The sequence below is a fragment of the Zootoca vivipara genome, chromosome 12 (assembly GCF_963506605.1).
Source record: "Zootoca vivipara chromosome 12, rZooViv1.1, whole genome shotgun sequence".
Classification (NCBI taxonomy): Eukaryota; Metazoa; Chordata; class Lepidosauria; order Squamata; family Lacertidae; genus Zootoca; species Zootoca vivipara.
In genome coordinates, this window is record NC_083287.1 from 51,184,424 (window position 1) to 51,208,653 (window position 24,230).

At 46.3% G+C, this 24,230-nt stretch overlaps 1 protein-coding gene across 2 annotated transcripts in view; it reads right to left on the bottom strand.

The window, feature by feature from the left end:
* DLEC1 (DLEC1 cilia and flagella associated protein) overlaps window positions 1–24,230 on the bottom strand; it is a 52,596-nt gene that overhangs the window by 7,579 nt on the left and 20,787 nt on the right. For both annotated transcript variants that reach the window (XM_060280933.1, XM_060280932.1), the window contains 24 exons: window positions 21,448–21,610; window positions 20,564–20,756; window positions 19,845–19,903; window positions 18,744–18,915; window positions 17,758–17,851; window positions 17,073–17,203; window positions 16,627–16,785; window positions 16,350–16,489; window positions 15,012–15,162; window positions 14,815–14,925; window positions 13,154–13,272; window positions 12,706–12,897; window positions 11,388–11,455; window positions 11,066–11,217; window positions 10,431–10,540; window positions 9,790–9,860; window positions 8,655–8,842; window positions 7,532–7,696; window positions 6,556–6,678; window positions 5,775–5,869; window positions 4,030–4,114; window positions 2,863–3,057; window positions 1,466–1,627; window positions 44–197 (listed from right to left, as the gene is read on the bottom strand). In XM_060280933.1, the coding sequence (XP_060136916.1) occupies window positions 44–197; window positions 1,466–1,627; window positions 2,863–3,057; window positions 4,030–4,114; window positions 5,775–5,869; window positions 6,556–6,678; window positions 7,532–7,696; window positions 8,655–8,842; window positions 9,790–9,860; window positions 10,431–10,540; window positions 11,066–11,217; window positions 11,388–11,455; window positions 12,706–12,897; window positions 13,154–13,272; window positions 14,815–14,925; window positions 15,012–15,162; window positions 16,350–16,489; window positions 16,627–16,785; window positions 17,073–17,203; window positions 17,758–17,851; window positions 18,744–18,915; window positions 19,845–19,903; window positions 20,564–20,756; window positions 21,448–21,610 (3,252 nt within the window). The remainder of the gene's footprint in view (window positions 1–43; window positions 198–1,465; window positions 1,628–2,862; window positions 3,058–4,029; window positions 4,115–5,774; window positions 5,870–6,555; window positions 6,679–7,531; window positions 7,697–8,654; window positions 8,843–9,789; window positions 9,861–10,430; window positions 10,541–11,065; window positions 11,218–11,387; window positions 11,456–12,705; window positions 12,898–13,153; window positions 13,273–14,814; window positions 14,926–15,011; window positions 15,163–16,349; window positions 16,490–16,626; window positions 16,786–17,072; window positions 17,204–17,757; window positions 17,852–18,743; window positions 18,916–19,844; window positions 19,904–20,563; window positions 20,757–21,447; window positions 21,611–24,230) is intronic.

Here is a 24,230-nt window from a genome sequence, read left to right on the forward strand (position 1 = left end):
TTCTTAACAGAGTGGGAGATGTCAACCTCCCAATTTCTCTTACCCAGCAAAGCTGTCCAGTAGCTTCTGCATCCGCTTGTATTCATCACAAGGACAGCTTCGGACCTCGTTTGATTAACGAGGCAGGTTTCAAAATCAATAGTGTCACAAGAGAGCCCAAGTACTGGGACAGTGAGGTATGCAGCCATGGGCAATGCCTGCAAAGGTATAAAACAAGGAAAGAGCCTTTGATCAAGGAGGAATTCTGCATTGACAAGGCAAAGCAGACTGGGAAGACGATAGGCCAGAGCTGATCTATAGTAATTGCCCGTATACGTAAGGTGTGCAGCTAGCTTGGTGTAAGCATCCCAGAGCATTTCTAGTGCAGCTTTCAGGTGTGGACATCAGATCTCTTTGAGGGCCAATGCCAACTAAATGGATGCTTATAAAATAACCGCTAAAATTCTGGGGGTGAGTTGTGGGATTACACAGTCCTTCCCCAGTCCAAATATAACTCTCCCAAGCTGGGTAAGCATTTCTGCCAGCACGAGTGGTTAACCAGGATCCAACCTAACCATAAAATACATTCAGATGGACCTCCACACAGGAGCCAGTGTTTTCTGGGGTTTTGTTTCTTTCTGCTGCAGGGTAAAAACAGAAATTTTAAGACTGCTTCTCTGAGCAACAGCTTCCTAACCGTGCCAAGTGTAAGCCAATCAGCTCTATGCACAGCCAGACACTGCTGCAATCAGGGAGACCTTGTTGCTCTTGCACGCAATTCAGTTTGGCAGTCCATATTTCTGGCCAAAAAAAGAAGTGGGTACGGCAAGGCAGGTACGTCTGCTCAGCCACCCACCCCTCTTAAAGATCAAACTTGTACCTAAAAACTAAAAAGGTTCAGAAGACTAGTAACTGGTCTGGGGGTAGTAAACCTGTCCTGCCAAAGGTGTATATAAAATAACATTAAAATATGAAAGAGGGTTGAAACAATATGTGGTAAAGTGGGCTTAAGCAGTTAGAGGCAATATATCAATGCAAGCATGGGAATATATTGATTTATTTTAAAGTATAGGCGACACCCGGCATACGTAGGGGTTAACGTTCTGGGCCCCTACACCCATAAGCAAAATGTGTGTACAGTCATACCTCGACATCCAAATGATTCGACTTCCAAAGGTTTTGACTTCCGAAGTCGACAACCCCAGAAGTCTCTTCGCCCTGCGCGTCCTGCATGCGCCGACCGCGTGCTTCGACATCCAAAAACCTCGACTTACGAAGACGGCCACAGAACGGATTGTCTTCGTAAGTCGAGGTACCGCTGTAGTGGGGAGCCCTGCTGCAGTAAATACAGCTTCTTGCCCAATAGTGGTTGAATGGGGTAGGCACGAAGCTCCGCCACTATGGGGTAGCTCCCATATGACATTGAGAAGCCCTTGGAATCTTTTTTTCCCCTGAACTTTCGGTTCACTGACATCAATCCGCATACCTGGGTTGCTTTGTTACTGTATTCAATGACGAGATTTTGCTTAAACTCTAGTATTTTGTCTCCGTTTTCAAGCTGTAGCACTTGAAGCCCAGGCAGGAACTGGTCTTCCGGGAGATGTTGGTAGGTTAGTAACTCCAGGGATGTAAGGAATGACACCTTTACCTACATGTAAGCCAGGCCAAATGTGTTAATGACAGAACCATGTTTGCAGGGAAAATGATGTGCTGTACATTATTATTAAAATTTGTATACTGCCCCATACCTGCAGATCTCATACCGTAAAAACACAAAATACATAATCAAAATAAAAACAAACAACCTAATAACACCCCCCCCAAAAAAAACATTTTAAAAGGGCATTGGATGTCAATCAACCAAAGGCCTAGTTGAAGAGGAACGTTTTTGCCTGGCGCCTAAAGGTGTATAATGAAGGTGCCATGCAAACCTCCCTGGGGAGAGCATTCCACAGATGGGGAGCCACTGCAGAGAAGGCCCCGTTCTCATGTTGCTGCCCTTTGGACCTCTCATGGAGGAGACACACAAATAAGGGCCTCAGAGGATGACCTCGGCGTTCGGGTAGGTTCATATGAAATATGAGGTATTGCAGTCCAGTAAAACACCATGTCATTATCTTTTACTGGACCAACCTCTCTCAGTGAGCAGATGAACAGGCTCTTGAACTACACAGAACTCTTCACATAGAAGACAACAGAAGAAGCCAAGCCAGTCATTCTGGTTTGTTCGGTTACCATATTGATGCTAATCAATCAGTGCAAACAGGTTCCTACTTTTAAAAAAGGGGCCCTCTTTTGACCTGCAAACACTGTGAGTTTGAACTGAAGGGACTAAATGCAATTTAAAAATTCAAATGCAACAAGTGAGAAGGAGGGTGCTTCAGTGCGGTGGCATTTATCTTTTAGCACTCCCTGCCACTGCGTATCAGGCATGCGCCTTCTCTGTTGCCTTTCTGATTCCTGCTAAAGACGTTCCTCTTTCAACATACCTTCTGAAGGCTTTATCCCAGTCGGGATCTTGGATTTGAACTGATTCTATGCGTGTGTTGCCTCTGCTTTAAACTGTTTTTATCTATACGATTGTTTTAACTAATAAAGACGGTATTAAGTAAGTAATAATGACTAAATAGACATTGGATAGTTCTCTCCTTTTCTTTGACGGGGTTCTCACTTCAAGCTGGGGTAGTTTAAATAGTAAAACTTCCTTGCAAAATGGCTTATGCTTCTAATCTGAATCCCTGGTCTCCCTCCCTGGTCTGTGTCACTATTTCTTTATACTAGAACTTCGGCACCAGTGAAAGCAATGGGGCTCAAGTTTAACTTAGTCCGCATCCAATCCATGGTGCCTATAAGCTGCCGGTTAAGGCTTGAAGATGAACCTACCAGCATATTTTCCAGAGGATAGAGTAAAAGGTGCTGCCCCCCGTCTTCACTGTCACTGGGGGGGATCTTCAGGTTCTTCTTGGGGTCCACGCCAGACACGGAGAAGGGCGTCGTCAAAACCAGCTTGAAGGACAGAGGAGTCTCTGTGTTGTTGGTGAGCTTCAGGTTGAGGGTTGTGGCTGACTGTGTCAGTACCTAAAGGATTGAGAGAGAGCATGTACATAAAAGGGCATACATTCTATGGCCTTTTAAAATGTGCTTTTTGTAAGGGAGGGCTATTGGGTTTTTTTAAAAAAATTATTGAATTATTTTTATTTAATTATGATTTTATTCTGTGAACCACCCCGAAACCCCTGGGTATAGGGCGGTATATATATATATTATATTATATTAATTATATTATATTATATTATATTATATTATATTATATTATATTATATTATAAGGTGCATTCAACTCACACACGGCTGCATATATCTGCGGTGCTGGGAAATACATACAGTGGGACCTTGACTTACGAATTTAATTCGTTCCGAATGCACACTCGTAGGGCGAAAACTTCGTAAGTCGAGTTTCCCATAGGAAAAGCGGTTTCCCATAGAAATGCATTGGAAACGGAAAATTTGTAAGTCGAGGAAACCGCATCTAAAAACTCGTAAGTCTAGGAAACCGCATCTAGCCATGAACGGCTTTTCCGTTCAGATGTCAGCGGCCACTTTTTCCGCTCGTAAGTCGAGGTCCCACTGTAATTTCAACCTGCAAAAAAGGGCAAAAACTGCACCAAAGCATTTTTTTCTTGTTGCACGCCAGTGCTTAATTGTTGTCAGTTGCTAAGTGATTTGCGGGAAGTGTCGAGGAACAAATTATCAAAAACCCACTTCACATCCCCAGGTGACTGCATTTCCCTTACAGTGCATCCCCACACTGGATTCCGAGTGTGACTGTTTCATGGTGCACTTTCAGAGCCTTGTTCTGTGACAGGCACCCCCAAACTTTGACCCTCCAGATGTTTTGGACTACAGTTCCCATCATCCCTGACCACTGGTCCTGTTAGCTTGGGATCATGGGAGTTGTAGGCCAAAACATCTGGAGGGGATGCCTGTTCTGTGAGGAAAGAGACAACTCTTTGAGGGTCTCAAAAGTAGGAAAGTAATCAGGACCACTTACGCCCATGAGGGGCTCATTGGGGATAAGGGCACTGGCCAGAGCGTGAAACACCAATCCGCTCTCATGATCCATCTCGGCAGTTAGCCTGCAGGAAGAAAACAAAAGGCTGTTCAGTCTTTTCTAAGCAGGAGTGTAACCCACTAATGGGATTATATGTGGCACATTCAGTGTAGAGCATGCCCACCGAGCTTGGCTCTGGACTGCTTTCACTAAGCTCTTATAGCAGAATTATGAACAAGTCCATAAACTTTGCACTAGGCTGCAACCCCATGCACAGCTGTCTCAGTTATTGCCATACCTGCCAAGTTGCTGTCAGAGAAATAAGGGACTGGGCCAGAAATAGCAGACCGGAAGTAGCGCTGCCGCCATTTTGGAACTGGGCGGAGCATGCTCAGAAGTGACTTTTGATGCTGCTTTGCTCAGTTCCAAAATGGCCGCCGCGCCAGAAGTCGCACTGCAGCCATTTTGGAACTGGGCAGAGCAGCATCAAAAGTCGCTTCTGAGCATGCTCCGCCCAGTTCCAAAATGGCTGCTGCGCCGGAATAAACCGGGAAAAAACAAAAAAATCCATTTTTTTCAGCTAGGAACAGCTGGAAAAACAGGGATTTCCCGGGGAAAACGGGAGACTTGGCAGCTATGGTTATTGCGGCCTATAACAGGAGGAAAGGGCCAACTTTTGTGTATCTTCTACTTGAGGTTTTAAAGTCAGAGCTGAGGAATCTCTGGCCTGGGGTTGAAGGAGACTCTCCAGTCTGTCCCCCTTCCCTCGGACTACAACTCCCATCATCCCTGCCCTTCTACTGTAGCCATAATTTTATTCATTGCTTGTATTTAGTACGGGTGTTATTTTATGACGTTCATTTGTTGCCACCTTTTAATAATAGCAGCAGAGCAGTTTATGAATGAAACGCAGTTCATTTCTCCTTTGGCTAAAGCAACCATAAAATGAATAAAGCAGTAAAACTCAAAGCTGCAAAGGAGTTCATAAAAGACAAAATAGGATTGAGATTTTTTTGTTTTTGTTTTTTTGTAAGTGTATTTGCCTAGCAGAAAGAACCCCAGCTCCATTTTGGGAAAGCTTTGGGCTCTGCTCAAGTTCTCTCTGGCCCATCAGCTCTGTAGATTTCCAGGGTTCAAGGTGAGCTAACGCCACTCTCTTTCAGGAAATGGAAGCACGAAACCAGGTTTCCAGCCCCTTAAGGAACCCAAGCGAGCACTCTCTTCTGGCAGCATTAATCCAAAAATGGTGACAAAAGAGTCCCGCCTCTGTTCTGGATGATCAGATTATCATCCCAGTCGTGAGGCATACTGCCCATTCCAGGAGGTGCCCTTCACCACCCAACATCTCCACCTCCATCATTCTGCCCGGACACTGAGGTCCAGCACCGAGGGCCTTCTGGCGGTTCCCTCATTGCGAGAAGCCAAGTTGCAGGGAACTAGACAGAGGGCCTTCTCGGTAGTGGCACCTGCCCTGTGGAACGCCCTCCCATCAGATGTCAAAGAGAAAAACAACTACCAGACTTTTAGAAGACATCTGAAGGCAGCCCTGTTTAGGGAGGCTTTTAATGTTTAATAGATCACTGTGTGTTTTTTTGTTGGAAGCCGCCCAGAGTGGCTGGGGAAACCCAGCCAGATGGGCGGGGTATAAATAATAAATTATTATTATTATCTGCTTGTGCAGCTGTGAGCACCCACCACTCACTCTGTCCTAAAAGCTACCCCATCACTTCAGGTATGGCACTTACAAAGCAGGCTTGACAAAGGCTTGCAGGTCAATCCGCAGAGGCGCGACGGCATAGCCGTCTCCCCGAGTTACTTTCCCAGGGACGTTCCGAATCATCTGGTGGAGCGGAATAAAAAGGTATCAACGGTGGTCCGTTGTGGGCACTTAGAGCCACACTGAGCCTCCTCCGAGCGATGGGATGGGGCTGGGCTTAATTTGGGTTGCAGTTCGATTTGGGCTACGGCTGTTCTTGGGCGCGGGGGACAGGCAGGACCTGCCACGGCCAGAGCACTTTGGATGGCGAGGTGTGGCTTCCCAAGATGGTTTCCACTTGGAAGAAAATGGCTTTGTTTGCACTGCAAGGTTGCCAGGGACCCCAGGTTACCATCTCAGTTTGTGGAAAGAGCTGCCCATGGAGCAGCGATGCAAGAAACTGGACCCATGCGAGGCTTCTGGCCTGATAAGAGGTGATGGGGCTGTGTCACCATGAGCAGCTGCCTAGCCTGCCTATCTGCGTATCTTGTTGGGCCACCTGCTGGGGAAGACTCAGGGAATGAATCTGGCTTATGCTCATGGGCTGCCCTGAAAAAACAGCACACCTTCTCTCTATTTGGGGAGGACAATTTGGGTAGGATGACACATGGTGGTGGCAAGTGGGTGTTAGTTTGGGTAGGGCGGCGAGAGCAGGTGCTGGACAAAGCCTAAGGGACACAACAAAGCTGGAAAAGAGAGAAGTCGGGTGGGATGGGAAGGGATGGGATGGATGAGGAGGGAAAGGAAAGGGGGTCTTCTCTTATCCATACCCTGCTATCCAGGCTCATGAAGCCAAGGGCAAAACCTTCGCATTCAAACTTATTGATGATCTCTGGCAGCATCAGCGGAGTGAAGGAAATGTGGATGGCAGAAGCACCACCTGCGGGGACCACCTGGGCACAAACAGCTGATTAGGAACATTAGCAGGTGGTTCTGCATATCCAGGGGGGGCTTGAGGTTTGTATTTCCGAAACAGCCGCCCCCTCCTCCATATGTGGCAAACAACTTGCGAAGCTAGGGAGGCTTCAAAAATATTCTGATTTTTGGGGAGAGAGGAAAGGTTGTGTTTTGAACCCCAGCTGCCTAGGGTCAACCTTGTGTCCTGTTCCTGAAGAGAACCAGTTTTCTAAATATATGGAGCCCGCAAAACTGAGATTGTAGGAGGTGGAGGGAACGCATTCTTAAATGCTCCACCACATAGCGCGAAATAGACTATTATGGGGAGTGTTTTATACGGAGAAGCATTCAAAAGAAGTAACTCCTCCCCCCCCCCATACTTGTGATATCCTGAACTCCAGAATCCAACCACTTCAATCGCCTTGTTTTGAATAACATAATAATAAACAAAAAGCCTGCCCTGTGGAACGCTCTCCCAACAGATTTCAAAGAAATAAACAACCATCTGACTTTTAGAAGACATCTCAAGGCAGCCCTGTATAGGGAAGCTTTTAATGTTTGAAGTTTCGTTATGTTTTTATATACTGTTGGAAGCTGCCCAGAGTGGCTGGGGCAACCCAGTCAGATGGGTGGTATATTATTTATTATTATTATTATTATTATTATTATTATTAATTAATTTATTTACTACTATTGTTCTATTCTATTCAAAGAACACAGGGAAGGATTCATAAATACATGAAACTCCCCCCCCCCAAGTCCTTTCTCGTGTTGAAAGCCTCTCCTCCCTCCCTCCCATCTTTTCACCCCTTGGCTTCCAAGGTCACAGGAGGGCAAGGTAGAACATACCACTTGCTTGGGAGTGATGCAGAAAGGGTAGTCAGAGGGCACTCCCTCGTGGGGCCGGATTACCACTGAGATTATTTTCTTGAGGACGGTCGGTTGCCAAGTGTCATCATCGCTGTTGCTGCTACTGCTTCCTCCTTCGTCGTACTCCAAAATTGCACCCAGACTCTATGGCAATGAAAAATATAGGTTGTGAAGGATCAGAGAGGGAGGAAACTACATAAAAATAGCTTGCATGTTCTGCCTCTGGATGACAGATGGTGCCATAACCCACACAATGGGCCTTCATCCCAGGAGAAAATGTTGATTCTCTGCAACTCCACCCAGGTTGGCCTGGTCCGCATGGAACATTAAACCACAGTTAAAAACAAACTATGGTGTCTCCTTTGCTCCTACGTTATCTGCTGCTCTTGCTGCACCTCCAAGATGTCATGATGTCTGAACCTGGCCTTGTGGTTTCCTCGTCTTAAAGCAAAACAACAATTGGAAGCGCAGCCACAGCCCTATGCAAAACTCTCTAGGTCTGGCCTTTCCCAACCTGGTTTCCCTCCAGATGTTGTCGCCCTTCACAGAAACGCTTAAACCACTCATACACTGTCTTTCCAGTTACAGCTTAATCTCCATACACAACTGTGAGCGTTTCATGGGTTTCTGATGCCGACTGTATATTCGAATATTTCTCGCTGTCTGATTTCTGTGACCATCCACCGAACGTTCTGGTCACACATTGTATATATTAGCAACTTTGTATTAATATAGCATTTTTATATGTAGCTGTGTCTTTTTGTAATATTTTAAGTCTGTTTGTTGTTGCTTCAGTTTTTTGTCCACCACTTAGATATATTTTAAATATAGAAATCAAATAATCTAATTGTCAGGGATGAGGGGGTCAGAGGTGCAACAACACCTAGTGCTCACTAGGATGGAGAAGCCTGCTCTAGCTTCAAGCCTGGAAAGCAACACCACTGAATGATAATGCAACTGGAAGGAAGGAGAGTTGTAAAGAACATTTGTGTTGAATTGCACGCACTCATGTGAGCATTCTTGCTCGTATTCAAGAGCTGCATGCAAGGCGCCTTCCTGAGGGAAAGTGCCTTTAAGGAAACTCTGCACAATAGATCCTTACCGGTTTCTCCTTGAGAGATCCGTCAGTGCAATCCACTTTCTCTGGAGGTGTTTCAGTCTCCCAGAGGACTTCAATCTCATTGCCGTCGATGTCTCTAACGGGAAAAGGAGCTCCGTAGAAGACCAAGAGGTCCACCAGCTTGTCGTCATCTTTATCCTGGTTATAACTTTCCCAGTCCATTCGAATGTCTGGATTGAGAAAGGGGGTGGGGTGGGGGATGCAGAAAGAAACTCACGAGTTGCTAAGGATTTATAACCACGTTTGAGCTTGTATCTGCATGTTCATCCATCTGCAAGGGCAACGTTAGATGATGTCTCGCACGCGTGAAATAACTGTGACCAGGCAAGCGCCACAGACGAGAAACCTTGCACACTGCTGAACAGCATGTCTCAGTCAAAGCTGTGTGCAATGCTACAATGCACTGGGACTGGTGTAGAACGCAGCGACCTAAAAACCTCAGCTTTCTTTCCTTTTAAAGCAGGTTTCTAATCCTCAAGGGTGCAAAGGCAACATTGGAAGCAGGCGAGCAGGGGAAAGTTCTCAGACCACAGAAGTGGCCCTGGGATGTTCACGGCAAAACCTCTGCCTATGGGACCGCATGGAGCCTCGAACTGCTGTCGGTCAACATGCAAATTCCAAAACTGCCAGGATCACTTCTTGTAGCTCATTCAGTATCCCCACAAAGGCAAGGAGGGCTCAGTGAAAGGAGATCAAAAGCTTCCTACTGGAACAGGTTGCTACTGGGCCTTTGCCATGATTGCAGCAACAAAAACACTGTAATGCAGAAGTGGGGAAACTCAGGCCCATGAGACAAATGTGACCTGCTCCGGGGGTCTGTCTGGTGCCTGGAACTCCCCTCCCTCACCCTAGTGTTTTTGCCTTGCTGAAAAGTGCCCTTGGACTCTGATAACGCTCCTTGCTTGGCTGGATGGATGGACAGAGAGGGGTGCATTAATATCTGCACAGCAGAAAGCAGCCTGCTGTGCAAAGGAACTAATGTACGTTTATTGCTCTGCCTCTGGCCCCACTCGGTGCTGGAAGCTGCCCAGAACTGAATGCAACTCTTGGGTTGGAAACAGGATCACTGCTTTTCCTACAATGCTTCTCACAAAGGACAAACATCCTCTTCGCTTACCAAAGGGAGTGGGGTTGTTGAGCCGGACGTACCGCGAGACTGTATCCCCTCCAGAGATGTGGGCCCCAAACCTGGTGAAGAAAAAGGGGGTCATCTGGGTATGCATCACTTAAGTCTACGTTCTGGGTCTTTCTTTTGAAGGGGGCATGCCTCTGCCACAGGGCTCTGCTCTCCTCCGGGACAGCTGGGAACTGCTGGGAACTGGTCAGAAGGGCTTGGGAATTCTGACAAGACAGGTGAACCTCCTTAAGTCACACTTTTGACAATTTACAAACCAATGTGGAGAACTGCACTTAAGATCTGAAAATGAGAAACTGAACAGGGACCAAATATGGACAAGGTTTTGCCCATCCTGAATGCAGACACAGCCTCAACTGCCTTGCGAAGAGCAGGTAGGTTTCTATCAGGCAGAGCGCCTTCTTGGTAGTGGTGCCCACCCTGTGGAATGCCCTTCCACCAGATGCCAAACAGATAAACAACTGCTTGACTTTCCGAAGACATCTGACGGCAGCCCTGTATCGGGAAGTTTTTAACGTTTGATGTCTCACTGTGTTTTTATATTTTGTTGGAAGCCTTCTAGAGGGGCTGGGGCAACCCAGTTAGATGGTTGGAGTGTAAATAATATATTACTATTATTATACCGGATTACAGGCGTGGGCATTGGATGGCTGGGTCCAGTCATCTGCAAGAAGATTGGGCAGCCTTTCACAGTCATTTGGATGGGGATCAACATCGGCTCTGATTCCCCCACCTGTACAGAGAAAGAAATATTTTGAATGGAACCTAGCTGCTAAATCCTGAGGTGTCCTTGGAGACAAATGATTCTCAGGCATTCCTTCCTTTTGCAAGCAAGAAAGCACTTGCTTATTGCAGATAACTGACTGCACTGAAGGGAATGTGCACACCTTCAGATGCGGCACAGCTGGTCTGTCGCTTGTCACAACCTCGTGAACAAGGCTCAGTGTACAGCTCCTCTTCCCACACCCAGACAAAGCCCAAGCAAACCACAAAGTGTCCGTCATTCTGAGCTCCAAACTCCTTGGGTGCGAACTATGCCACCCACCAGGGACTCATACACCCATTTCCTTGGAAGTTAAGTTACCCTTAGTGCAGTGGGGGCTCATCCTCTAGTAAGGGGGGGGGCACAGACTTTCTGCACATTCCTATGCATGCTTACATGAAAGCAAACCCCACTCTGCTCAATGATGCTGAACTCTCAGTTAAGCTTCGGTCTTCCCAACCTCCAGCTCAGAGCTGCAACCCCTGGACCACCCACCTTACAGATGAGGGTGTCGTGGTATTGCCCCCACATGTTGTTATAAGCCGTTATATTGACCACAAGCTCCTCGAAGGCCTTCAGGATCCCCACAGAGGGGTGTACGTGGAAAGTCACTCCCTTTCCGTGAGACAGCATGGCAGCTCTGAAGGCTGTAAGACCAGAGCACACGAACAGTTTGACAGCAAGGCAATGGGATTGGAAGAGGAGAGCCTCTTGTCAGATCACATCCAGCGGCACTTTTTTCAATTTATCCCTGCATTGCGTCCCCCCCCTTACCCACAATGCATCTGAAAAGATAGCAATGCCAGACTCTGCCTACCTGATTGTTTCCTCTTTGCGGCCTGCCTCGTTATTCGTCTTGGGGTTTCCACAACAGCTTTGGAGGATCTTGGAAAAAGATGTCTCTGTGAGAACTCTGAAGGGTGCAGGGATTTCTTAAGATGTCATGCTTTAAGTTTTCAAGAGCCCGGTACCCTCCAGAGCTTGCTCCAACCAGTACAGCTGTGTTAGCCACTTGCCTAAGGCCAGCTGGGTGAATCAATATTTACTACTGAAAATGATTATCATTCAGACTTAGTTACCCATCTTTAAAAGGGGTATAATATCAGCTTTCCTCCCAATATCAGCTTTCCTCACATGGGAAAGCAGCTGGATTAAGTGAGCCATGCCACATTTAGATTATGTGACAAGGATGGAGAGCAAGCTCCAACCAGCAGGCTAGAGCAAACCCACCCTGCTAGGTCACTATGGCAGGTGAGTGTAGCCACCCATTGCATTGCAGGGGGTTGGACTAGATGACCCTCAGGATACCTTCCAACTTTACCATGGTGCTGGGTGACCCAATTTCAATGGAAAATTTACAGTGTTCCTATTCAGGAGGATTTCACAAAACTGTTTACGTAGGATTGCCACCAAGATAAGCACTGATCTAAAAGGGTACAACAGAATGGAAAAGACAACTTGTTTGTTAGGAAAGGCCATTCCTGTTTCTTCCCACCCCACATCAAGGCAAGGTGGTTCTGCAGAAGCCTCTGTGGTTGCCTTTGTGGGATAGGGAAGCCACTCTGGAAGCTTGATGTGGACAATTCCCCAAGCTTCCTTCTTCTCTTATGTAGTGCTAGAGGACTTAGGAACCTGAGCATTTTGTGGTTACACAGTAAAAGGTAGGGTTCTAGACAGAGAAAGAGGAAAGACTTTTTTCTTTACTTCCTCTTGAAATAAGATATTAGGGGTTTTATGAAGCCTATTGCCTCTGCTCCCCTGCTACCTCCAGCTTCCTTTCCTTTTTGTTTTTGCTCAACTGACAAGCCAATATTTTGCATGTCCTGAAAGCTCACAAGTGGTTGTCAGGACTTTTTGTTTTTGTTTCCTAAATATATATATATATATATATTTCTTTTAATTTACAAACGTATATTTCAGCATATCTAGGGAGCTTCCACCCCAACAGTGCTGCCCCCAAAGCAAGCAACAGGCACTTGGCCACTTGGAGTTTCTATTAGTAAATATTATTTATTCTCACTACTAATCAGGGCAAAATGGAAGTAAAGGAGGCTTACACTTACAACAGAGAATATTTATCCATTATAAAACAATCCCCCACAAAGAGACTTTTGCATATATGATCTAAGACTTACCCATCTTGTTCCTGTTCATCTGAGGGAAGTGGACCTGGTTGGCTGAAATACTCAACCCCTACTGAGAACAGAGCAGCTAACTCAGAGTGATTGGTAATTATTAGCTGGTGTTTTATCACACTTTTCAATGCTACTTCCGAGCCGAAGTCTAGCATCAGATCTTGAGAAGAATCCGAATTTTGCTCCTCAACACTGCAGAGAAACAGCAACAGATGCTAAATGGACTCCCTTGTTTGCCAGTGAGACACTTTCAGAGACATAACGAAAGAAAGATAAGATGAATGTGAAAATGAGCGATTACATTGGGCTTCCATTAACAGTTTAGTGGAAATACAAGTAAAATGCTTCTTTATACCCTAGCTAATATAATCCAAAGAAAGCGTCATTTTCAGCCACTAGTAATTAATAGCTATATTTTACTAAGCTATTAACTGTAAGTTTCCTTCACCTGTCAGAAGGTATGGAGTAGGTGATTCTGAGCCCCTTAACTTCACCAGAAATTGCCAGAAATAGGGGATCCAACATGTCTTCAATGCTACAGCACAGGGCAAGGTTACTCAGTTTCTCCTGGCAGAAAAAGAATTAGACCTTCGTGTAAGAATCATCAACGGTGGGCCAGAGGGGTAGAGAGCAAATGGCATCAAGAGGACTAAATCTGGAGGGAACACCCCCAAGTCAGAGGCAAAAATTCACACCCATTTAATATGACAGACATATTGGAATGCAATGAAAGAAGAAGAAGAAAAGGGGAGAAAGGTTTTTGAAGGGTGGGGGGAAACATCCATACAAATACAAAAACCAATTTTGCCATAGGAAAAAAAAAGAATCGTAGTTTATTTGGCTACTGTTATGAATTTGGGATGTCAATCTGTGTGCCAGACCCTTCTAATCAATGTGTCCAGCAAGTGTTAAAATCTAACCAAGTCTTCTAATTCCTGGAATAGCCAGGCTAGCCTTATGGTGAGATATAAGGAGAACAAAGGAAGGGGCTCTGTGGGACGTGGGAAATGGAAGAGGACCTTCCCTCAACTCATGGATCGTTAGAAAGACAGAGCCTGAGTAGAAAGCAGAGAGCGGCAGTGACGTGAGCCAGAGGAAAAAGCAGCAAGCTGGGAGGAGAGAGAGAGAGGCAGGGCAAGGTTTGATGTCTGTCTGAATCCAAGGCTACTGCTATGGGAGAAATAAGGGCCTTTCGGGGTGTTGATGCTGTGAGCCCCTCCATCGTAGGCTCAGGTTGTATGTATGTGTAAATAAACCATATACCATAGAGACACCACAGCCTCCACTGTGCCTCATCCCCAAAAGGAAAGATGGGTGAAGGCCTGGAATCTTGCACCATTTTGAGATTGGGGTGACTATTATTCAACACACTTTTATCTGCCTCTCACCCCCCCCCCCCATGGCATCTGCAGAGCTCATGGCAGCTTTAAATTGTTTAAATGCACACAGTAAAAATCCAATGAAGATTATTTGAACAATCAACAATAGCAAAAAAATAAATAGGGCAGCAGTTAAAATACAGAAGCAGCAGATAAAGCCAGTTCTAGGAAAGAAGGAGCTCTTGTTTCTTTGACTGCAGCCGAGGACAGCGTGGGGGGGGGACATCACTGCGTGGGGGGGGGGGGGACAACCACTGCAGGTGGTTGTGTGGAGGGGGAGGCAAAGTTGGTGTGGTGCAATTATTAATCATCACCATCATCATCATCATTATTACTACTACTGAAATATATACACCGTCCTTCATCTGAATATCTCAGGGTAAAAATATAGGATAAAAGCACAAAATAGTTAAAACAAAAACAAAACAATAACCCCCTTTCCGGCTTTCCTCATCTCCATTTTTCCTCCTCACAACAACCCTGTGAGGTAGGTTAGGCAGAGAGGCAGTGACTGGTGAGCTTTGTGGCCAAGTGAGGATTCGAACCCTGGTCTCCCGAGTCCTAGTCCAACACTCTAACTGCTACAGGTCCCAGAGGTCAGGTGAGCATCAGCATCCCACCCCATTGTGGGGGTCGTAAACAAGGGGGTTGTCTATGAACAAATGAAGCAGCAATCACAATGTTATTCTTCACTTTGAAAGCCAAGTATTTCTAAAACAAAAACCCTAACCTTAACATTAGTAGTTATCACCACGCGCAATTCCTTCGTTTCGTTGGGACCCAAAGTGCCACTTTCCGGAGAGATGCTGAGCTCGCAGGAAGAAGCTTGGCTTCCAAGGAGCTGTCGGACAAATCAGGAAGGCTGGTCAGTTAACAGGAGGCAGTTGGATGCTCTTCTGACTAGCCAGGAGTAGGCGCCCCACTGACCTCGCCCCACTGGAAGCGCGATGGGAGCAGCGTCTGGTTAAAAAGATGAACGGCTGCTTCTGCGGGGATTCCAACTGAGAGGTCAAAATGCAAATGACTCGACAGCAGGCAGACGTGGGGAGTCTGGACTTCCACAAAAACAAGGATGTGACTGAAAACAGGAAAAAAAGTATATGAGCTCCAGCAGCAGGTAGTGAACAAACGCTTATCTTCCGTAGCAGGGCAGTTTTAAATTCAGCCCCCTCTCTGCTTCAAGTGTCCCTTTAAGACTTCCGAGGCTGCAATGATGGCAGCCTGGGCATCATTCATCCAAAGGTACAGGAGCCCCTCTACTGAGAGCACCAAACTTTCCTGTTCCTAACTCCTTTTGATACAGGGGAGAGGGGGTGAAGTTCTCTACTACAATAAGTAATTTTCTCAACAGGTCCAACACGTGTCTGAATGGCTGCATGTGGTCATCAAGGTCTTTTTTGGCGGTCCATGACAACATCTGACGCCCTGCAGCCCTTGTGCTGCCTTCCCAGAGCTGGGTAAGCGAGGCGCTGGGCTTTGGGAAGGAGGCGTGAGGGCTCTGACAAGGTCCTAGAGTCCTTCAACCTCCTTCCCGAAGCCTAGTTAGCACGTAGCCAGCTTTGGGAGGGATCTTGGACTCTGCCAGTCTCGTGCCTCCTTCCCAAAGCCTGGTACCTTGTTTGTCTAGCTTTTGGAAGGCAGCATGAGGGCTGGGGTGCCCTCCAATTTCGACATTGCTCCCCCCCTCCCCAAAGCTGTGTGCAGCCTGCGGGGTCTGTACTGAAGTACTCTTGCAGCCCACTCAGTATGAGAAGTTGGACTGCCCAGTTCTACCGGTAAAAGAACCAGCAAGATTGCCGATTCTACTGCAAAACAGCAGGCACCCTGCTGTGTGACAGGGCTGGTCCTGGGGAGAGGGGAGACAGGGCAGCCCCTCCCTCTGGGCTGCCCAAACTCCCATTAATTGTTGTTGTTGTTTCAATTCATATACCTCCCTTTATCAAAAGATCCCTGGGCAGTACACAACATTAAGAACACGTTTTAAGGAACACAATAATAAAAACATAATAAAAGCATAACAGACAGCATAATAATAAAATAATCATAATAACAGTCCCACCCCCACCCCAGGTTTAACAAACCATAGTTTATTTAATGGCCAAAGGCCTGGGTAAAGAGGACTGTTTCTGCCAGGCGCCACATGACCAACGCTATAGGACCCTTTCTGCAGCAGAGATGGAAATGTTCTCTTGAAATGCCCTCTGGGAGACTGAGGAGAGATCTCATCATTACCAGAATAGTATCTAACCCATTTCATGTCCTCACCTTCCAACTCCATTTTCCACCTCCATCTCTAACACGGTCTGAAGACGTTGACACATGTATGATGTAAACAAAACAGAGACCTTGCACTTGCCAAGAGGATACAATTCTCCACTACGTGGCTGAACTTTGAACGGAGAGGTCTGCAGGGGGAAAACCCAAGAGCCAATGTAATTCCATGAACAGAGGTCTGGGCATCAAAAGTCTTCCATTCAATGCCCTGCCTTTGGACAAAGCACAGGAAGGGAAATGGCCAAATTCTGATCTCAGAGCAACACACCTCTTCATTTCTTTCTGCTAAGCAAGCAGGGCTTTCCTGAATTTTCCACTTCCCTGGCAGCTGACTTAGATTTTCTATCTGAAACGTGAACCGCGCTTTTTCTCCTAGTTTAAGCAGGCCCAGGTCAAAGGATGGGACGTCAATGGAAAGAACAGGTCCCTGAGAAAAGCGAACCACATAAAACAGGTCAGCTACCACCACAGAAGTCTCAGTGAAAAGCATCCAAAAGACAAGGTTATGCATGCTCAAATTGACTAACACAACAACACTGAGTGAAACCCACTGGGGTGGGGACTGTGGAACTCTCTGCTGGGGGCAGCTGAGTCCAATGGAAGGCCACAAGCACTGTGTGGGGAGGGGAGCATACCTCCAGCGCAAAGCACATGGCTCCACTCACCCCAAGGGCCAAGACAATAAGGCAGCTTCATAGGTTGAGATATTCCCACCTTAAAGTCGGCTTCCACGTGCAGTATCACGGGATCTTTGGAGTGAGTGATTTTGCACCGCAGATCATGGCAGGAATGCCCAGGTTTCCCTCCGGTAATGGTGAACTCAAACTCTTGGAATTCATTTACCCCTAGAGAAGACAACTCTGTTACTTCCATCTGGGGGAAAATGAGCATAGGTGGTGTTTTTTCAAAGCCTAATGGTTTCCCAAACCCAACAGCATTACCCAAAACACGTATCATGGCCTTCTCATGATAGTGGCATATGCACTTATGCATATAATCTTTCCTCCCCACCCCGTTCTCCTTTGTCTTATGATGGGGCCTAGGGAGTATCAAGAACATACATATGCAATGATATGTAAGAAGCCCTGGCAACAAGCCCTCTAGCCTGGTGCTGCTGCTTTTCAATGCCAGGTCAGTCCAAATTAAAGGACACTCATTCATGATCTGATCATGGATGGGGAGATAATGCCCAGGTGTATATTCCTGAGACCTGGGCAGGTAAGATGGGTGGGGTGTGAGTGGCCCAGCTGTGTCTGCCCAGGTTCTCAGCACAGCACCGGGCTAGGCTGGAGGACTGGGGTGGGGAGGGAAGTTGCTCCCCCTTTTTCGCCAGGAAGCCCCTCTGCCCAGATTAATGCAGTGTGCGCAACACAGATGCAACAGACAGAAAAAGAGTTACCTAATTTTCCGGAATAAGGTTCAACTTCAACTATGTCGCAATCACTTATTTTCTCCCATGTAAACCTGATGGATGATTTGCTGTTATTGTACATCTGGAGATTCATAAATGAACAGACAATCAATGCCATTATATGACCAAATCACCATTTCCAGACTTCTGAAGTAAACAACGGCATGTGCGCCAGGTAGACACAAAATACAGACACATAGATTAATACTTCATTAGTACCGGTATTAATATATGAATTTGAGAATATTTAGAATTGAATGGTGGTAGTGGAGATTAAAGGGGTAAGAAAAAGTAATACTGTACACTTTTCTTATATACAGGGTTGTAAGGGGCAGTGATCCTACCCACGATAACACAAAAGTAGGTTCTTACACCTAGAAATATAAAGCCAAAGCCTAGCTCTGCATGACAGCAATTTAATCTGCTTGCATTGTTCAATTTGCAGAGTTTAGAATTATTTTCTGACATGTGTGAAGGTGAAGGAAGACACACAAGACCATGGACAAGCATCAAGCTCCCTTCCCAGGCACTGGGGCTTCTTCTAGACTACAAAAGAAATAGATTTCACACTTAAATAGGCCTCCAAGCGCACAGAACAGACACAACCTCCAAACAGCACAAACAACCAGGAGGGCAGTTTGCTGCCTTCCAGGTTACAGAGGCCCGACTGCCTCAACTCGAAATTGGGGATTTAGTGTCACTGGTCCCCCACCTGACAGGACACACTCCGAGCAGAGATTTGGCAGGTGTCTCTTGAAGACCTTATCTATGCCAACAGGACTTTGCAGCCGGTTATATATTTTCCATTAGCCTGTCATCTTAAGGGTTAAATGCATTTTTTATTTTGTGAGTGGTGTTTTATGTTCTAACATCGTACACCACACTATTGGTAATCTGTGACACAGCGATACAGAAATACTTTTCGGCAATCAATCAATGCATACATATACTGGCTGAAGTAAAAGTAGACTTACGCTAAATGTTCTCCTAACATTTACACCAATGTAGTTTTCTCCTGGGATGATCATGGCATAGGGCTCCAAAAGGAGCTGGAAGGGTTCCGTATCGCCTTTGACGTCTATTTCCAAAGCAATCACGTCTTCTTGACGCCTTTCTCCGCTGTCGTACTGCTCCCGTTTTTGAGGGCTGCGTGAGGGACAGCGTTAAAATTGCTGCTGTTGTGGATATTTAGAATGGCATAATGGGTGTGATTCCCATCCCAGCAGGAAAAAAACAGACTGCTCTTCCTCCTCTTGGCACATTCAGGTCTATGCCTCTGTTTCTTATGCTTTGCCCCCTAGCTTGGGAGAAAACCCCTCCGAATGTGATGGCATAGAGACTGACTAAACATACAGAGGAACAGGATTTAGGAAGCAGGATGGGGGGGGGAAATAATAATATTTTTAAAATTTAAATTGGATTTTTAAAAAAAAATTAAATGGATTTTTTTATTTAAATTGATTTTTAAAATTTAAATTGGATTTTTAAAATAAAATGCTTTTGGAGGAAAAATCTTTCTAAAGGTAGTTTTCTCTTATAAGTTACAGTCCAATTATAGTCCAATTATAGTCCAAAGGCTATTCATCTGGAAATAAGGATCTGTTTTAGGTATTTCATGTTTGATTTAAATCAGATCCACCCTGTCAGGAAGTAAACCTGCCTCACACCTTTTGCCATAAATGCAAAGGACCTGTGAGGTGCTTTGCGCTCCCGGCACAATCCACCGAAAGTAAGCACAGCTAAAGGGCTAAAGTTGGCATGAGACCGGGGAAGTTGCGCTGCAGAGGATGTGTTCTCGGGTCTCATTCCCACCCAAGCCCCCAAATCTGCTATTAGACCATGGTGGGGGTGGAGTAGGACCAGGGTTGAGTGGGAAACAAATGCAACACGTGCGTATCCATGCTTGTGTTTGTGTGGCAGCACACACACAGTTTAGCAATAAGGTGCTAAATCAGACAGAGGAAGGTGCCACTAGGACAATAAATTCATCTCTCAGACCAACACAGCAACAAGAATGCCAACCATCTCTGGCACAATTTAAGAACTTTTTCACATGCCTCTGACACATCACTTACTCAGGTAGCTCTGGGATATCTTCCAGCACAATCTGAAGCACGCTGTGATACGACTTTGGCTGCAAGGAGAAGAAAAACCCAGAACGACAATCAACTAATGCACACCAAAATAATCTATGGCTTACGTTAACTGCATTTGCCTCTGGGCTGCAAGAGATCATAGCCTCTTGTAGTTTAAACAGCTGAGGCTTCAGATAAGACTGAGAGCCTTTTTGCACCAAGTGTTCTCTCGCCATGGAGTTGGAAGCAGCCACACCCACCCTGGCATGTGCCCCCAACTCAAGGCTGAAGGTGGACTTGGGCCCCAAACAGCCACCCCAGACCCACACAAGCCAATCTCAGCTCAGTAGCCAGGTGTGGCGAGGGATTTCTTGGTTTTGCTAATTGTCTCACACCAAACGGTGCCAAGAACGTGTCTGGCCACAGCAAATGGGTAGAGCGAGCTTGGCTTGGCAGGTGTAACAAGTTTGGAAGGCAAATTTTCAATGAAGTTTGTAATAAAAATAAAAATAAGCAGCAGTTAGCCAGGCGTGATTCATACCAGCCTACAGAGCACATACATAATGTAATCTAAGAATGACTTTTAGTATGGAAAGAAATTAACTCATTTGCTTTTGAGTTTCATTCAGACCCTTTAGTAGCCGCTGGTTAAACTTTTATCCAACAAATTGCACATAGATTGCAAATATTGTATCAACCAAGTACAAGCAAGGCTGTACCTCCTTTGGAAGGTAAGAGAGAGTAAACGAGTGATTGGTATGGGGGCGCAGAACCCCCGAGGCAGGAGTCACAGAGAAAGCAGATTCCGTCTCCAAGTTGTACTTTATCTTTGTAAGGTCCGCTTTTCCTTCCAACATTGATGCCTGCAGATTAGGCTTCATTATCTGCCAGAAAAAAGGGAAATCCACGTGGCTGAGCAAAGAGAAGGAAAAAAGAAGGCATTCAATTCTGCAGCTTCAGGCTAAATATTTAGGAAAATTACATTTTTAGCGAACCTTTTAATTAGCCTTCCCCCCAAAATAAGGGACTTAAGTATTTGCCTGTGTTAGTCCCCACCACCTCAAGGATATAGAACCAGAGCAGCTGGTCCAAGAGAAATGGCTCAGCTCCCACATATTGTCTATTTAAACAGCAGTTTGGCACCAGAAATTGTACCTCAGCCATTCCACGCCCCACCCCCCGCACTCCTCTCCCTTTCCTAACTTTCCAGTTTTCACAAACCATAATTTGCTTTCAAACCAGAATGAGAATACTGAATCATGTGTTTTTCTCCCTCAGTGTGCGTTTGGAGGTAAACTACGGTTTTTCAAAACCACAGTTTACCCAATTCAGAGATCACAACAAACTGTTGCTTGTTCAAACCAGGAAGTCAGGGACACAGTTGGAGCACAAGGGGTGAGGGACAAGATGGAACATATGAGCGCAATGTGTCGTCCCCCAGCAGCTAACCCTAGGGCAGGTGAACTTGTCGTTAAAAGTGCTGTGTACGCGAGAATTGTTCTGTATTATCCTATAATAAATATTGTTCAGTGCAAAGACCACTGGCTTCTGCCCAGAAAAATGCCCCCACCCCCACCCCATACAGTTTTAGCATCATACATACGTCAGATTTCTTAGAACCAGAGTTTTCTCTGCCTTAGATTTGAGGTTCAAAGAACCAAAGCGCACAAGGTGTTGCGCTGTCACATCGACAAGCTCGCCGGGCACAGGGCTGCTTTCTCCTCCAGTAACAGACAAAAGCTGCAGAGCTATCAGCTGCCCAAGTCCTGGAAACAAAAGTGAACGCAAACATCCTGCGGCAAATGCACATGACTGAGCTTATGCCCTTCCAACGCGACTACCCTGTTGCATTATGGGTATAACACAGGCTTCCCCAAACTTCGGCCCTCCAGATGTTTTGGACTACAATTCCCATCATCCCTGACCACTGGGTCCTGTTAGCTAGGGATCATGGGAGTTGTAGGCTAAAACATCTGGAGGGCCGCAGTTTGGGGATGTCTGGTATAAAACATGACCCCCATCAGACCATAGGAAATTGCCAGTAGTGTCTCTCCCAGGGAGAAGGAGCCTGCGGCTCTCCAGATGTGGTTGGACTCCAGCCCAAGCCAAATGACCAATAATTAGGGTTGATGGGAATTGTAGTCCAGCAACATCTGCAAAGTCATAGATTTCCCCCATCCCACCCTAGTTGGCAGCAGCTCTCCAAAGTCTCAGAACATGATCTGTTTTGAAAGCTACTGTGGGGTAGCAGCTAGAGCATCACACCAGGGATCTAGGAGACCAGGGTCCGAATCCCTACTTGGCCATGAAGCTCACTGGGTGACCCAGGCCAGTCACTGTCTCTTAGCCTCATCTACCTCACAGGGTTGTTGTGAGGATGAAATGGGGAGGAGGAAAACTATGCATGCCACCTTGGGTAGAAAGACCGGACAGCTCTGTCGGTTAGAGCGTGATGCTGACAACACCAAGGCTGCAGGTTCTATCCCCATACGGGGAAGCTGTATATTCCTGCATTGCAGGGGGCTGGACTAGAGGATCCTTGGGGCGCCTTCCAACTCTATAAGAAATAAACGAACTGGCTCGCCATACGGAGGTGAGGAAAGATTTCAATGGACAACTCCACGCAGGTCTCCGGCTGGAGACACCAACAGCGGTGTTCAAATGCCGCTTCAGGAGCAGAAATCCTCCGATTGGGCCATACGTATCTCAGCTGTTAGCTCGCCTTTGGTGAGAGGAATCTCCCGATTTAAAAGGGACCCAGACTGCTTTGGCAGCTGTTGATTCTGATGGAACAGAGAAGGTTGTGATTCCAACAGGGTGTCAAAGCTAGAACCCTCAGAGGACAGCAACACAACTTCCTTGGGCCTGAGAGGCGCTGTGCAACAGGCTACTCGTCCACCAATAGCTCAGGGTCCGTATGCACATCTGGGGATAGCTAGGAGGGCAATTCCTTGCCCTACTTGGAAACCCCAACCTCATCCCCGAATAAGTGGTGCCTGTCTCCAGAGTCATGACAGATCAAGGTCTTTTGCCAGAGCTACCATCCGAGAACCTTGTTGGCAACAGCAAATGCTAAACCCTTCTGCATTCACAGCACGTGCTATGCCATGGAGATACTGGATTTTCCAGGAGGCTTGATTTGCATTCAGGTGTCATCTAAGCTGACAACGGGCTGCACAACTTCCCTCCAACCACTGTGAATTAAGTGGACCCTCCAAGAGGACCATTAGAATCATAGAATCATAGAGTTGGAAGAGACCACAAGGGCCATCCAGTCCAATCCCCTGCCAAGCAGGGAACACCATCAAAGCATTCCGGACATATGGCTGTCAAGCCTCTGCTTAAAAACCTCCAAAGAAGGAGACTCCACCACACTCCTTGGCAGCAAATTCCACTGCCGAACAGCTCTTACTGTCAGGAAGTTCTTCCTAATGTTCAGGTGGAATCTTCTTTCTTGTAGTTTGAATCCATTGCTCCGTGTCCGCTTTTCTGGAGCAGCAGAAAACAACATTTCTCCCTCCTCTATATGACATCCTTTTATATATTTGAACATGGCTATCATATCACCCCTTAACCTTCTCTTCTCCAGGCTAAACATACCCAGCTCCCTAAGCTGTTCCTCATAAGGCATAGTTTCCAGGCCTTTGACCATTTTGGTTGCCCTCTTCTGGACACGTTCCAGCTTGTCAGTATCCTTCTTGAACTGTGGTGCCCAGAACTGGACACAGTACTCCAGGTGAGGTCTGGCCAGAGCAGAATACAGTGGTACTATTACTTCCCTTGATCTAGATGCTATACGCCTATTGATGCAGCCCAGAATTGCATTGGCTTTTTTAGCTGCTGCATCACACTGTTGACTCATGTCAAGTTTGTGATCCTAGATCCTTTTCACATGTACTGCTCTCAAGCCAGGTGTCTCCCATCCTGTATTTGTGCCTCCCCCCCCCCATGTGTAGTACTTTACATTTCTCCCTGTTAAAATTCATCTTGTTTGCTTTGGCCCAGTTGTCTAATCTGTTAAGGTCATTTTGAAGTGTGATCCTGTCCTCTGGGGTATTAGCCACCCCTCCTAATTTGGTGTCATCTGCAAACTTGCGCAGGATGCCCTCAAGCGCATCATCCAAGTCATTGATAAAGATGTTGAATAAGACTGGGCCCAAGACAGAACCCTGTGGCACCCCACTAGTCACTTCTCTCCAGGATGAAGAGGAACCATTGATGAGGGATGGGCAAATCTGCCAATTTTCATTTCTCTTGCTCAGTTCTCCCCATTCCCACTTCAGTTTGTGATATTATTTTTTATTAAAAAAAAGTCCTAGTGAAAAATCACCAGCATTTTAGTGTGACCGTCTCCCAAAACATGTTTTTCTAGGCAATTTCGCCTAA